The following is a 13,632-nucleotide window of genomic DNA, read 5'->3' as shown; positions in this document are numbered from 1 at the left end:
GGGTCACCGGGGAGAATCAGGTCCCTGTGCTGGCCTCGACACATGCAAGAGGGACATCTCCAGCCCCTTGCAGCGGCCGGTGGCACAGGGCACTCACTGCAGGTGCTTCCCCATGGCCCCTCGCCCTCCCAGCAGTGTTGGCACGATAGGGGTCGTTTCCCTTTCCCAAGGACCTGGCGTTGGCACCAACCGCACGCAGCTGCTGGGCCACCTGCACTGCTGCCGATAGCATCGTGGCTTTGTGCAGCAGCGGGGATGCTGCCAGTGGGGCTCGGAGCCGAGTCAGAGCCCAAGGGACTGGCACAGCTTCTCGGGCACTAAGATGCAGCCGTCGATGCAGTGTCCATGTGCTTCTTGTGTGCCAGATGCTCATAATCGAAGCCCTGCCCGTACGCAGGGCCAGGACACAGGGCATTGCCCTTCTGGCACAGCCCCGCTGCAGGAGGAGCGCGTGGCGGCACGGCTCGCTGGGGACCGGGGCTCCTGGGGCCACGGCTGCAGGGCCGGGCTCTGCCAAGGGGCTGCGGCTCCCGGGCTGCTCAGAAAGCCCCGGGCCGTGCTTCGGCCCCAAGCCCCGGTGGGGAGGCCGGCCCGGGAGCAGCGGCAGTACCAGGCTGTTCCCCGCGCTCAGCCCCTGCCCAGGAGGCCCGCCCGCCCCCCCCCGCACTGCGCCCTCCGGCCGCCAGGGGGCGCCGCCGCCGCCCGTCTCCCCGCGCGTCCCCTCCCGCTCCCCCGGAAGGAGCCGGGCGGAGGCGGCGGCGCGATGGCGCAGCAGGCGGAGCGGCTGCGGGCGGACGGCGTGCACAAGGAGGTGCTGCGGGAGGGCACCGGGCCGCTGCCCGACTTCCGCGACGGCACCAAGGTGGGGCCGGGACCGCGGGGATGGCGGCGGGGGGGGGGGGGGGGGGGGGGGGAGGGACGCGCGGAGGAGGCCGGCCCGGTTGCCACGGCGACGGCGCGTCCCGCCCGCAGGCCACCTTCCACTACCGCACCCTGCGGTGCGGGGCGGAGGAGACGCCGCTGGACGACAGCCGGGCCCGCGGGAAGCCGATGGAGCTGATCGCCGGCAAGAAGTTCAAGCTGCCCGTCTGGGAGGCGGCGCTGCGCACCATGCGGCCCGGGGAGCGCGCCCGCTTCCGCTGCGACGCCAAGGTGGGGGCGGGGCTTCAGGGCCGGGGGCGGGGCTTCCCGTGGGCAGGGGCCTTCAGGTACGGGGGCGGGGCTTGGTGGGATGGGGCGTGGTCTGGCTGTGATGGGCGGGGCTTGGTGCTGAGGGGCGGGGCTTTTCCCTGAACGTGCTTGGCCCGGCGGTTGGGGGCGTGGTTTGTCATTGAGGGGGGCGTGGCCTGTTGGTGGGGGCGTGGCCAGCCCCGGGGTGGTTGCACCCCTCCCTGGGGTGCGAGGTCCCGGTGCCCCCCCCCCCCCCTTGACCCCCCTCCCCCCCCCAGCACGTGGTGCTGTACCCGCTGGTGGCCAAGAGCCTGCGCAACATCGCGGCGGGGAAGGACCCGCTGGAGGGGCAGCGGCACTGCTGCAGCGTGGCCCAGCTGCACGACCACTACTCGCTCGGCTACCCCGACCTGGACGAGCTGCAGAAGAACCCCCAGCCCCTCATCTTCGACATCGAGGTGCTCAAGGTGAGGACGCGCTCGGCGGGCGCGCGCTCGCCGCGGGGCTGAGGAGCACTTGCGTGCACCCCTGCCCCCCTGGGGGTCAGGGTGCCGGGGTTTCCCCCCTCCTGGGGGCAGCCGCCACCCGTGTGACAGGGGGGTGCTGGCAGGTGGAGGAGCCCGGCTCCTACCAGCAGGACCCGTGGGCCATGACGGATGAGGAGAAGCTGCAGGCCGTACCCCTGATCCACAAGGAGGGCAACGAGCTGTACCGGCAGGGCAAGGTGCAGGAGGCAGCGGCCAAATACTACGATGCCATTGCCTGCCTCAAGAACCTGCAGATGAAGGTGGGGCTCAACACCCCGGCTCCTATCAGCCACCCCCCGACCCCGTTCCTCCCACTGTGCAGGACTCTCCCCCCTCCTTTTCATCCGTCAGGAACAGCCTGGCTCTCCGGACTGGATCGAGCTCGACCAGAAGATCACACCACTACTGTTAAACTACTGCCAGTGCAAGCTGCAGTGCGAGGAGTACTACGAGGTGCTGGATCACTGCTCCTCCATCCTCAACAAGTACGAGGGTAAGGAGCCGCGGGCCGGCCCGGCCGGCCGCGATGGGTGCTGGCAGGGCGAGGGGGTGCCGGGGATGCCCCCACGCTCCCCAGCCAACAGCTCTCCCCGCAGACAACGTCAAGGCCTACTTCAAGCGGGGCAAGGCCCACGCGGCGGTGTGGAACGTGGCAGAGGCGCGGGCTGACTTCGCCAAGGTGCTGGCGCTCGACCCCTCGCTGCGCCCCGTCGTCTCCAGGGAGCTGCGGAGCCTGGAAGCGCGCCTGCGCGAGAAGGACGCGGAGGACAAGATCCGCTTCAAGGACATCTTCTCGCAGTAGAGCCTGTGGCCGTGTGTGAGAGCGCAGCGCTCTCGGACCAGGTTTTTAGATATTCCCCATGTGGAATGTTTTATCGATGTTTATTAATGTTTAATACAAAGTTTACTTATTTGAAGTCATGGGAAGCTGCTCGGGAGCTCGGCGCAGCACGGTGATAGAGCAGCACGCTTAAGTCGCAGTATTACTCAGAGCAGAGCAATCGCCACGTACAGTTGAGTCGCAATATAAGCGTGCATCTCCCGACCGGTCACTAGACTGTGCTCGTCGTCACGGTGCCGGGCAGCCCCAGGCACTGCGAAGGACTACAGGGGGTGAAACAAGCTCAAGCCCGCTGCTTTCTTCCATGTTTCTTTTATTCGATCATTGATTTTTATCTTTTACGTTGGGCTACGCCGTTCTGCATGGGTCTGGCTGAACTGTTCAGGGCCGTGGGGTCACCAGTGCCCAGCCTGGGCCCCATCTCTCGCCGCTTCGTGCCTGTACTGCACACCACATCCTGCGTCGTCACTTCTCACGGCTGCTGCTATCGGCCCGAGTCCGCATTTCCTGTGCTACGTCGCCACGTCAGTCGTAAATATTTTATCTAAACTAACTGCTTGTTACTGCTATCTATATAAGGCTGTGGTAATGCAATACCAAGATAAAGAAAAGTGAAACTCATCACAGACATCTGGCCACTGAGAAAAATTGCTGTTAGCGTTAACGCAAGTAAAACAAAGTGGCAGGCAGGGCAGGAGCACGAGAGCGAGCCTGGCGAGCCTCGCTCCTGGGGTCCTGCAGCCTCACTGCAAAACCGAGCGGTTTCTTGGTTCGGTAAGTGCTCCACGTCAGTTGTGTACTGCTGCCGTGTGTAGGGCTGCAGGGCTCTACGTCAGTCGGGAGCTTGCACAAGCAGGTGTTACACTGAGGGGTACAGCCCCTTGGTGGAAAAGCACCAGGCCAGCCCCTTCCCTTCGCTGCCCAGAGCTCGGCCTGCAGGCAGCGGCCCCGGTGCTCACCCTGGAGTCTCAAGGACGCGTGTCCTCTGCCCTGCTCCTCCGTGCTCGCCCGCCTCTGCTGCGCAGCCACGTGCTGCCTGCTGCGGCGGCCTCTGAGCCACAACACGGAGCTGGGGGCACCAGGGCAGCCCCCCCCCAGCCCCGGGCTGTGTTTCCTGGCAGGGACACAAAGTCATTCCCCTGTGACGCGTCCTAAATTGCTTACGGCCCGGCCCCTGCGGCCACCTGCCTGCTCCGCGTGTGGCACCACGTGAGGCCCGCTGTTGGTGGCTCCCTGGGGCCAGGGTTTGGCTGAAGGGGGGGGGAGGGAAGGCTTGGCCCCCGTGCTGGCACAGAGCAGACATGCAGCAGCTCTGCTTTACAGCGCTTTATTCACAACGAAATGAACTGAACAGAGGAACCGTTTTTTGTTTGTTTGTTTTTAATCCCAGCCCTTCCCCTACCCCCAACGACTTGCAACACTGAACGGAAATAAATACGCGGTCGGGGGGAGGGGGCTGCTGCCCGCAGGGCGCAACCACAGCCCCCCGTCACCACCCACCCCTGGCAGGGAACGGTGAACCGGAGCCCGGGGGGCAGCGTTCCAGCCCCCCCGAGCTGGCTGGGAGGCAAACCCCAAAGGGCACTGCCCTGCAGAAGGGATGGGGGGGCCTCCAGGATGGGGCAGCAGGGTGGAGGCAGAGCTGGGGGGGCTGCAGGTGGTATCAGGGGGGTGCTCAGCCCTGAGGGGGTCACTCCTGCCCCTGGAGCAGCTCGGAGCGGTCTCACAGGGCCCCACGGTTTTGGGGCACGGTGCCCTCCTCTCCTTCCTCTCGGCTCAGGGCCCGCCGTGTGCTCCAGCCCCAGGCGCTCCTGGCTGGGAAATCAAGGCTGTGTCCGGGGAGGGGGGAAGACGCCGGGGGCCGCGCCGCGCTCACTCCTCACCCTCCAGCTTGAGGCTGACGCTGCGGGGCTTGGCACGGGGCAGGCTGGGGGGTGCGGGCGGGGGGCCCCCGTCCCGCTCCGCCTGGCTGGAGCCCCGCGAGCGCAGGAGCTGGCTCTGCTTGCGGAGGAAGTCGACGGGCGCCGGGCAGCCGTAGGTGCCTTTGCCCAGCACGGGCCGGGGGGGTCCTTTGGGGGAATGGGCCAGGGCTGCCGCCTCCAGCTGGGCTAGGTGGGCTACGTAGCCATCGGACAGGAACTGCGGGACACGAGGACAGCCTGAGACCCCGGCAGGGGCACCACGCATCTCCTGCAGCCCCAGCTCGCCCCCAGCCCTGCCCCTGTACCTGGCACTGGTTGTGAAACTTCTTGACGGCCCGGCCCACGATGTAGATGTGCGACGGCGCCAGCCCCAGGGAGCTGTAGACGGAGACGTCCTTGGTGGAGCCGTAGCCGGCGACAATGGTGATCTCTGCCTGCCCACGGAGAGGAGGGGTAAGGCAGGGACAGACCCTTCCCACAGCCCCCGAGCAGCCACGTGTGCCCTGGTCTTGGCCAACTCCCAGGGCACCGGGTCAGTGCCCCAGATCACGGTCCTGGTACCAGCGCTACTGGTCCAGCTCCAAGCATCCCCACACGTGGCTCCTCCAAGGATGGAGAGGGACAGGGATTACAGCTCAGCCCACCCTAATCCCGCACCCCCACCCCTCGCCCACCTCGGTGCGCAGGCTCTGCAGGAAGGCTGCCTTCTGCCTCAGGGGGTCGTGGGTCAGGCCGTCGCAGAAGGAGACGGCGCCGTGAGGGAAGTTGTGCTGGGAGAGCCAGGCCACCACGCGGTGCTTCTGCATGTCGGGGCGCCCCGTCACGTAGATGATCATGTAGCCCGAGTCCTGCCAGTGCCTGCGGGTACACACCTTGCTGCCGGGAGCCCACCCGAGCACAGTCCCGCTGGTGGGAAGCCACCGGGCAGCTCCCGACAGAGCAGGCATGGGCGCTGGCTCCAAAACCTTGTCCTCTGTGGGAATCTTAGCAGTGCTGGCAGAGCTGTGTCCTGCCACGCCGGGAGACACCCCAGGCTCATCCCCGGGATGGTTCCGATGCCCTCGCCGCCCTGACCAGTTTGTCACCACACCACAAAAGGCCGGTTACCCTCACAACAAGAGCACCTACCGCACGACATCAACAGCACCCGCCCGCACTTTTGGGTCGCTGCCCATGATGGAGACGCTGGCAGTGAAGGAGCCGTCGATGCTGAACACCACCGACTCGGTGCCCCGCGCCACCACCGTCAGGTACGCCTCTGCGTAGCTGTGGTCGCCCCTGGGACAGGACAGCAAGGAGGCTCGGCGCCTGCTCTGTCACCTCCCTCAGCCCTCAGACTGCTGCCCAACGAGCTGGAGAAGAAGGTGGCCGAGGTGTCCCTGCCAGCAGCACGCGGCCGCACCTCACCTGACCACCATGCGCACGGGGTAGATGCCGATGGCCAGGGCCTTGTCCGGAGGGATGGTGAAGGTCAGGCGCCCGCTGCCGCTCGTCACCTCGGTGCCGTAGTACAGCCACTTCCCCGAGAGCGGCTGTGTCATGATGTAGATATCCACCTGAGGGAGGGGAAAAGGGCTGAGCACAGAGCCTGCTAGCTGCTGTTTCCCTAACCCACAGCTCACTACGATGCTCTCCCACCATATCCTACAAGGTCCTGGTCCCCAGCTCTTCCCCTGCCCCTTGGCTGCAGGTGACATCGGCCCCGTGTCCACCCCCGCACATCCCTGCCCTTGCTGCATCCCCAGGGATGCCCCGGCAGCACCCGCAAGCCCCAGCAGTACCTTCTCCCCAGTCAGGGTCACCACGTCCAGGGGGCCGTACATGAAGCGGCCGCTGAGGACCTGCGCTTTGCCCTCGCACACGATGATGTCGCTGGCCCGGTGGTTGGCTGTCACGTTCTGCAGGGACACGCGGGGCTCAGCAGCCAGCGCTGGGGCTGCGCGTGGCACCCCAGAGCCCCCGAGCTGGCACGCAGCCCCCGCCAGGCTGTGGGACCAGCGTGGCACCCGCGCAGCAGGCAGCAGCGAACCTTCACAGCCGCATCACCGCAGGGACAGGGACCTGCCCGGCCACCCAAGCCTGATCCCGAGGCTGCCCTGGCAAAGGGTTGGGTTCCCAGCAGCTGCAGCCCCGAAACCAGCAGCTGGCCACGGGGTACGTACCCGGATCTTCACTTGGGTGCGCTTGCGCTGCCACTTCTCCCGGGGGATGGCGGGGCTGTAGATAGAGCTCTCCTCGCTCTCTGCCGGCTGCGGGCCCTCCTTCTCCATCACCTGCTGGGCGGCACGGCACAGCTCAGCCTCCGGCGCGGGGGCCGAGCCGCCCGCCCCGCTGCCCCTGCCGTACCTGGCGCAGGATGAAGGCCACCACATCAGAGGACTCCCAGTAGCTGGCGTGGAAGAGGTGGGGCAGGGTGATGGTGGGGAAGGCGGTCAGTGCGTCAGGGCAGTACAGCGAGTAGTCGATGCGCTTCGGGCCCCACCAGCGCTCCAGGACTGCCAGGAGAGCTCACATGAGTCCGTCCCTGGGATCCCACACCCCGCTCTGCTCCCCCGGCCCCATTTCACGCCCCGCACAGGACCCCTGGACATCCTGGTGCCTCGTGCCCAGCCGAGGTGCTGGGATGGGGTGGGCAGGGGATGACACTCACTCTTGACGACTTCACTGGTGCTGGCAGGCGTGGGGGGCTCTCCAGGCTCGCTGCCCCTCCAGAAGCCCCCGAAGCTGCCGGTGGGAGTGGGGGGAGCGGCCAGGTCCACCTCGGGCAGGAAGAGGGCAGAGTGCATCTGCAGGGCCTCCGCTGAGGGCAGCACCGAGTCAGGCCACCCAGAGCCCCCCTGGGGACCCCCCTCAAGAACCCGGGACCGGACCGGCAGCGGGGCCGCTCACCCAGCAGGGAGGAGGTGCCGTCGCCCAGGGGGTACTTCTGGTAGCGGGGCACGCTGAGCGGCGGCACGGCGTGGAAGGCTTTGGCCAGGAGGGGCTCCAGGCGGGAGGCGCAGGGGTCGGCCGCGTGGAAGAGGTTGTAGATCTGCTCGCAGGCGGGACGCAGCTGGGCCACTGGGGCAGAGAGAGAGGGGGTCGGGGCTGCCAGGAGCACGGCAGGGATGGGGTAGGAGGGGGGAGCGCGGCGCCCAGGGAGGAGAAAGCAGTACCCAGAGGCAGGAAAGGCTAGGGAGACAAACCCGGGATGCCAGTGACAGCCTGTGATGCCGTGGGACAGGCTGGGCTGGCACGGGGCAGGAAGGGGCACACTCAGGCACATGCCAACACCAAGACCCCCAGAGCCAGGGCACGCAAGGGGCCCAAACCTAAGCAGAGCTGTTTCAGGAGGGCTGGGGGATTCAGACTTGCACAGAGCAAGGGGGAACACAACGCAGGAGAAGGGCTCAAGCCCCGCAGGGAGGCCTGGGGGCTCACACCGCAGCCAGAGGGGGTCCTCACCATCCAGAGCGGGCATGACGGTCTTGCGCAGCGCGAGCACCAGCCCCAGCGGGGAGCCGAAGAGGAAGAAGCCGGATACCTTAAAGTCAAGGCGGGTACTGGTGCCCTCCGCCCCATCCAGCGCTGCAGAATTGCCTCGCGATGCCTCTGCCTCCAGCGGGGCCTCACTGGGCTGCAGGCTGCAACAGCAGAGCCAGTGGGCACGGGAAAGCCAGAGCTGTGCCCACTGCAGCCCCGTTCACCCTTTGCATAGAGTGTAAGATTGCCTGGATGCCTTTAGCACTCCCACGGGGACAGGGGGTGGCGCTGCTGACTGTCCCCCTTGCTCTCACCTGCACGAGGAGCTGGGATGCTGGCTGTCCCCCTGCACACCCGGCTCGGGGCTGGCCTGGCCTGACCCTGCTGCTCCATCCGCCCCGTCAGCCAGCGGGTCCCTGCCGCCACACAGCTCGGGGGAGATGGGCTCCGTGCTCTGCAGGAGGAGAGAAAAATATCAGCGAGTGACTGGCTGCTGCTGAGCCACTGCCAACACCGATGGCCTGAAGACACGGGCACCCACCAGGCTGCCACGGCGGCTGCTGCTCCGGCTGCCCCCTGCGCCCGCCCGGCTCTGGCACAGCGCGTCGAAGCCCAGGATGCCTCCAACGCAGTCCCCGAGCAGCACCACCTGCGGACAGCATGCTGTCCGGGCCGAAAATGTCCCCGGTGGGAGCCAAGCCCCAGCTGGAACCCAGGGTGAAGCTTCCCCCGAGCTCCCCGCCCCTCTCACCTGGCCGCAGAAGCCGGCGCCCTCGCCGGAGTGCAGGAAGGTGCTGTACGCCTGGTTGGCGCGGGTGATGACGGTGCCCACGGCGTGCTGGTAGCTCCCCGAGGAGGTGGCCAGCAACGGGAGGGCCGCCAGCGGGATGTGGTCCTGGCTGCTGGACAGGCTGTCCCGGTCGTGGCTGTAGGGGCTGAGCCTGAAAGGGGCACGGAGAGCGGGTGAGCAGGGCTGCCCCGGCCTCCCCAAGCCATCGCACGACACTCGCTTCTCCAGATGCCACACCAAGAGAAGAAGAGCCCCCTCTCTGAGCCCATCACCTCCCCACGTCCCCTCCCGGGAACGGTTTGCGTGGGGAAAGCCCCCTCTCACCCCACAGCCCCGGCACGCCGTGCCGCCATCCTCACTTGGAGACGAGGGCGTAGGCAGCGGCGCAGATGGGCGGGCAGGGCACCAGGCGCAGCGCCACGTGCCCCAGCGCCTCGGGGAAGTGGACGCGGGTGACGGCGTCGAAGGTGGCCGCCAGCGTCTGCACGTCCGCCTGCTTGGAGCCCGGCTCGCCCACCCCCTGGTCCAGGATGTTGCCGCTGTGGAGGATGAGGAAGAGCGCGTGGATCCGGCACGCCTGCGCCGTGCTCTCGGCCGAGCCGCCCTGCAGGAAGGAGAGAGGTCCCGTCTGCACCCACGCCGGGTTCCCAGCCGGGGAGCACGAGGGACAGGACGAGGCTGCACACACCTCAGAGAAACCAGCCGCCGCCAGTCCTTCGCCATCTGCCTTGGCAGCGCTGGGTCCGTCCCCTGTGAGCACGTGGCTCGGGTGAGCCGAGGCAGGGCGTCCACACGGGGGTCAGCCCCCAAGTTCCGGGCAGGCTGTGCCCACCCTGCTCACCCAGAGCCTCGTCCAGCTCTGCCGGCCGCTCCAGCGTGTCCAAGAAGTCGTTGGAGCTCCACTTGGTCATCTCCTTCGCAAAGACTTCGTCGCTGTCAGACAGGTCCTCTGTGGCGGCAGGGATGGGGCCGTGGGGTGGGCGAAGCGCAGCCCGCACCCCGGCATCCCGCTGGTCCCCGTGGGGCAAACCCGGAGCAGCCCCTGCTCAGGCTCCCCACCACCAGAACCCCAAGTCGTGGGGCTGCTCCGCCATACCGTGGGCGTCGAAAAACTCCTCCTCGGAGCTGTTCTCGGAGTCACGGGCAATGTTCTGCATCCGCCACTCGGACAGGCTCTGAGGAGACACCCCCCCTGCCACCAGCACGGGGTCAGTGCTCAGAGCCCCCGGGGCAGCGAGCCCCCACAGGTCCCTGCTGCTCCTGCACCCCAGGGCCAGGAAAGAGGGTCCCCAGGGAGGCTGGGGTCCTGCTCACACCCAACGCAGGACCCATTCTCTCACCTCCGTGCTGGGAAGAATAGGAAGAGCGGGAAGACGTGGACCACTGCTTGGCAAAGGTATCGTCGGGGGAGGCGTCAGACGTGCCCGGTGCCTCGGCACCCTCCTGCCCGCCGGCAGCTCCCGGCTCTGGCCGCCCCTCGAGGCTGGGGCCAGCGGCGGGGGGCTCCTCGGCCTCGCCGCACTTGGCCATCTTCTGCGCCAGCATCCGCGCCGTCTCCTCCTCCAGCTGCCGGATGTCCTCCATGGTCAGGTCTGTCCACTCGTCCTGCCAGCACCAGGCCTGGCGGTGGGCGCGCAGCATCACCTTGCGCAAGCCTGCGACAGGGAGCGGGGAGCGAGCGCGGCGTGGCCCCGGCGCCCGCGTCCCAAACCCGCTCCCCCCGCGGGCAGGGCGCTGATCCCGCCCCGCGCTCACCGACGTCGTGGATGAACTGCTCGATCTTGGACTGCATCCCCCAGTAGCGGAACTCCACCTTGCAGAGCTTGTAGGCGCACATCAGGGGCCCGCCGGCGGCCGCCTCCAGCCAGTCGTCCCCCAGCGGCCCCCGGCCCGTCTTGGCCGAGTGGTAGAGCTTGGGGTCCTCCTCGGGCTTGTACTCCCCGGGGGAGATGGGGTCACGCACGATGTCAATGGTGTCTGGGGGAGAGGAAGGAGAGCGGTACTCGTTACCCCTCAAGGCTCAGAGGAGCAAGAAAAGGGGAGGAAAGTGGAGAGAAACGCACAAAAACAGGACCGGGGGCACCCTGCAAATTATTTCCACGCACCGTGCGCTCACACTGGCAGTGCCAGCGAGCACCTTCCATGGCTGTAACCTCGACAGCACCTTTGGGTGCACTCGAGGCGTCCCGTCCCCATGCCAGGGCCGGATCCGGCGCCCCGAGGAGCGGCTGCAAGAGGCGCAGGCAGGCACGGGGGGGCTGGGAGCCGGGCTGACACACTTAGGCGCATTAGCGAGGAGATTTGGCAGCTGGGAGAAGGCTCGGGTGACCCGGGGGACGAGGGGGCTGGGCGCTGAGATTGAGGCCAAACCAGGCAGCGTGGTGCAGCGGGGAGCCCCGCTCGCTGCCTCCCCCAGAAACGGGGCGAGGAGCAAAGCGACACCTCGCAGCCCCGGAGCTGTCTGTCCCCGCTGACACCCCCTGTGCCGTGGCAGCAGGGCCAGCACCAGCCCTTAGAGCAGCGCCCAGCGAGCTCGTGGAGCAGCTCGGATCACGGCACGGGGACGGCGTTATTCCCGTGTTGTTCCCACAAGAACCCCGCGGGTCTGTTTGCTGGGAGGGAACCCGCGAGGACACCGCTATCGGCGCGGTTCGCGGGGCAAGGCGGCCAGCTCGGCCCCGGCAGCCCTGGCATTCGCTCTGCTGCCAGCCGCCCTCTGAAACGTGAGAGGGGATTTTACATCCGAGGCGCTACAAGACTCCGGGCTGGGAGCGAGAGCTGGCAAAGAAAATCCCTCCCGGGGTCCGCAGCGGCCCCGTGCTCCTCGAGGAAGGGCTGGAAGCTCACGGGACTGGGTCCGGGGGGGAAATCAGGCAGGGGCCGTGCCCTGCCCACTGTCCCCTCAGCCCCGGTTGCTGCTTGGTGGTGGCAGGGATAAAATTTGTCCCCCCCAGGCCTGCACCACCAGCGTCCCAGCCGGACATCCCCAGTGCTGCAAGAACCAATGAGAGAAATAGGTCAGATGAATCATTTCCTCCGAGTGCCTATTTTAGGCCTCCATTTTAAGAGCAGAGCGTGACGCGCTGTACTCCAGTGCCTAAAACGACCGCACCGACACCGCCGGGAACAGGAGCAGGCAGCAGCGGGGACAAATCTGCCCCCGGGGGGGGTGAATCTGCCCTGGACCCCCAGCTCTGCCCTCAGCCAGCGCAGAGGGGCTGGGACCAGAGAGCAATGCCCAGCAAAGCTCTGGGGAGCAGGAGAAGCAGGGCAGCGAGGGGGGGAAATGGGGACACGCTTTCCCAGCTCCCCCTCCTCCAGGCGATCCAAAACACCCTGCCCAGAGCCCGGTGCAAGTTCCCACTCACGCCACGAGAGGGGCAAAGCTGTGCCAGACCACACGGGACGGGGGAGAAGCCTGGCACTGGGGAGAGCTACAAAGACACACACAGGCAAGGCGAGGGGGCAGGAAATGAAATCATCCCCCAGAATGTTTCTAACACAGACTCTTGCTTAACGGTGCTGCCACCAGACTGGGCAGGGTGCTTGGGGAACAGGTGCCTTTCTCCTTTCAGGGTCCGTCCCCCCCCCCCAGATTGCTCCCATGACACAAGGGCCAGAGGAGGGAGCAAAACCCATCGCGTTGCAGGCACTGAGCCTCTCGCTGGGCTGCCCGGTGAGAGGCTGAACCCCTGGGGCTCTGCGGTGCAGCCAGCCCCAGGAGAGCTGCACGGGGACCCCGGCAGGCGTTGGATGCTGCTAGGCTGTGGCGACAGCACCCCTGCCTTACGCACCCAAAATCCTCTGCCTCTTCTCAGCTGCGCTCAGGTTGAAGACATTGGTCTGCTGGCCTCCATCTGGCCGGTAATACGTCTCGATCTCGATGGAGAACTTCTCCACAAAGGGACAGGTGTACCTGCGGGAGGTGCAAGGCTGGGGCTGAGCCCGGCAGGCACCCCGAAAGCCCAGCCCGCGTTCCCCCCGAGGTCCCACCTGGTGCGGGTGTAGGGGTAGGCGTTCCAGGACTCCTCCTCCACCTGCAGCGCAGCCTTGGGCAGCAGGGCCCGAAACCAGCTGGGGATGTGCGAGCCCACGTGGTAGATCTTGTGGGTGTACTGGCCGCTGCCGCCGGGGCCATCGCTGTAGGGCCGGTTGGCCAGGATCTCCACCCCGCTGCCCTCGCCGCTCGATTCCTCCCGGCTCTTCTTCTGCGGGGCGAGGGCTGGGTAAGCCCCCACACCCCAAAACCCAGCACCTCACCGCACGCAGGTCCCCCACATCCTTCCCCAACCACAAACCCCCTCCGCCCCCCCGCGGCGCCGGGGGGCCCCCCGGGCGGGGCCCCGCGCCCCCCCCCCCCCCCCCCCCCCCGGCCCCCCATCTCGGTGCTGTCCCCGTATCCCCACACGGCACCGGTGTTCCCCCCAACCCCCCAAGACCCCCATCCTGGCACTGTCCCGGTGTCCCCACACAGCACCGGTGTCCCCCCGGTCCCCCCTGCCCCCCCAGCACCCATCTCGGTGCTGCCCCATTGTCCCCACACGATCCCGGTGTCCCCCAAGACCCCCCCGGCCCCCATCTCGGTGCCATCCCGGTGTCCCCACACGGTCCCGGTGTCGCCCCGGACCCTCATCTTGGCACTATCCCTGTGTCCCCACACGGTCCCGGCCCCCCCCCGGCCCCCATCTCGGTGCCGTCCCGGTGTCCCCACACGGTGCCGGTGCCCTCCCCGCCGGGCCCGGCCGCACCTGGATCATGTAGAGCTGAGCCACCTGGTACTCCTCCAGGCTCATGGGCAGCAGGATGTGGTACTCCTTGATGAGCATGGCGGCGGGGGGCAGCGCCTGCGGGCACCGCCGTCAGACCGGCCCCGGCCCCGGCCCCGGCCCCGGCCCGGCCCGGCCCGGCCCGGCCCGCACG

At 67.6% G+C, this 13,632-nt stretch overlaps 2 protein-coding genes across 2 annotated transcripts; one reads left to right on the top strand and one right to left on the bottom strand.

Moving 5' to 3' along the window:
• Positions 1-701: 701 nt before the first annotated feature.
• Positions 702-3,166, top strand: AIP (aryl hydrocarbon receptor interacting protein). The gene is made up of 6 exons (XM_035311587.1): positions 702-862; positions 973-1,152; positions 1,449-1,637; positions 1,781-1,957; positions 2,049-2,190; positions 2,294-3,166. Exons 1-6 carry the CDS (start codon positions 764-766, stop codon positions 2,497-2,499), a joined length of 993 nt encoding a protein of 330 aa, XP_035167478.1. The 5' UTR covers positions 702-763; the 3' UTR covers positions 2,500-3,166.
• A 685-nt stretch (positions 3,167-3,851) lies between these two features.
• PITPNM1 (phosphatidylinositol transfer protein membrane associated 1) lies at positions 3,852-13,626 on the bottom strand. The gene is made up of 24 exons (XM_035311586.1): positions 13,461-13,626; positions 12,706-12,920; positions 12,507-12,628; positions 10,468-10,689; positions 10,053-10,367; positions 9,809-9,904; positions 9,554-9,661; positions 9,401-9,462; positions 9,072-9,316; positions 8,674-8,863; positions 8,464-8,571; positions 8,237-8,376; positions 7,905-8,083; positions 7,350-7,520; positions 7,111-7,260; positions 6,807-6,955; positions 6,623-6,733; positions 6,242-6,358; positions 5,868-6,016; positions 5,589-5,738; positions 5,135-5,318; positions 4,766-4,894; positions 4,302-4,677; positions 3,852-4,267 (listed from the first exon to the last, which is right to left on the bottom strand). Exons 1-23 carry the CDS (start codon positions 13,536-13,538, stop codon positions 4,411-4,413), a joined length of 3,657 nt encoding a protein of 1,218 aa, XP_035167477.1. The 5' UTR covers positions 13,539-13,626; the 3' UTR covers positions 3,852-4,267; positions 4,302-4,410.
• Positions 13,627-13,632: the final 6 nt, after the last annotated feature.

Source organism: Oxyura jamaicensis (genome assembly GCF_011077185.1).
Source record: "Oxyura jamaicensis isolate SHBP4307 breed ruddy duck chromosome 5 unlocalized genomic scaffold, BPBGC_Ojam_1.0 oxy5_random_OJ71259, whole genome shotgun sequence".
Lineage (NCBI taxonomy): Eukaryota > Metazoa > Chordata > Aves > Anseriformes > Anatidae > Oxyura > Oxyura jamaicensis.
The sequence above is the reverse complement of the archived record's forward strand: the minus strand, read 5'-3'. Positions and strand labels throughout refer to the sequence as shown.

Bases quoted from the DNA above. Each gene is read 5' to 3' on its own strand.
- AIP (XM_035311587.1), top strand. From the start codon at position 764: ATGGCGCAGCAGGCGGAGCGGCTGCGGGCGGACGGCGTGCACAAGGAG. The intron at 863-972 runs GTGGGGCCGGGA...TCCCGCCCGCAG, and splicing joins ACTTCCGCGACGGCACCAAG to GCCACCTTCCACTACCGCAC. The intron at 2,191-2,293 runs GTAAGGAGCCGC...CTCTCCCCGCAG, and splicing joins CATCCTCAACAAGTACGAGG to ACAACGTCAAGGCCTACTTC.
- PITPNM1 (XM_035311586.1), bottom strand. From the start codon at position 13,538: ATGCTCATCAAGGAGTACCACATCCTGCTGCCCATGAGCCTGGAGGAG. The intron at 9,662-9,808 runs GTATGGCGGAGC...CTGCCGCCACAG, and splicing joins GGAGTTTTTCGACGCCCACG to AGGACCTGTCTGACAGCGAC. The intron at 8,084-8,236 runs GTGAGAGCAAGG...CTGCTGTTGCAG, and splicing joins CATCCCAGCTCCTCGTGCAG to CCTGCAGCCCAGTGAGGCCC.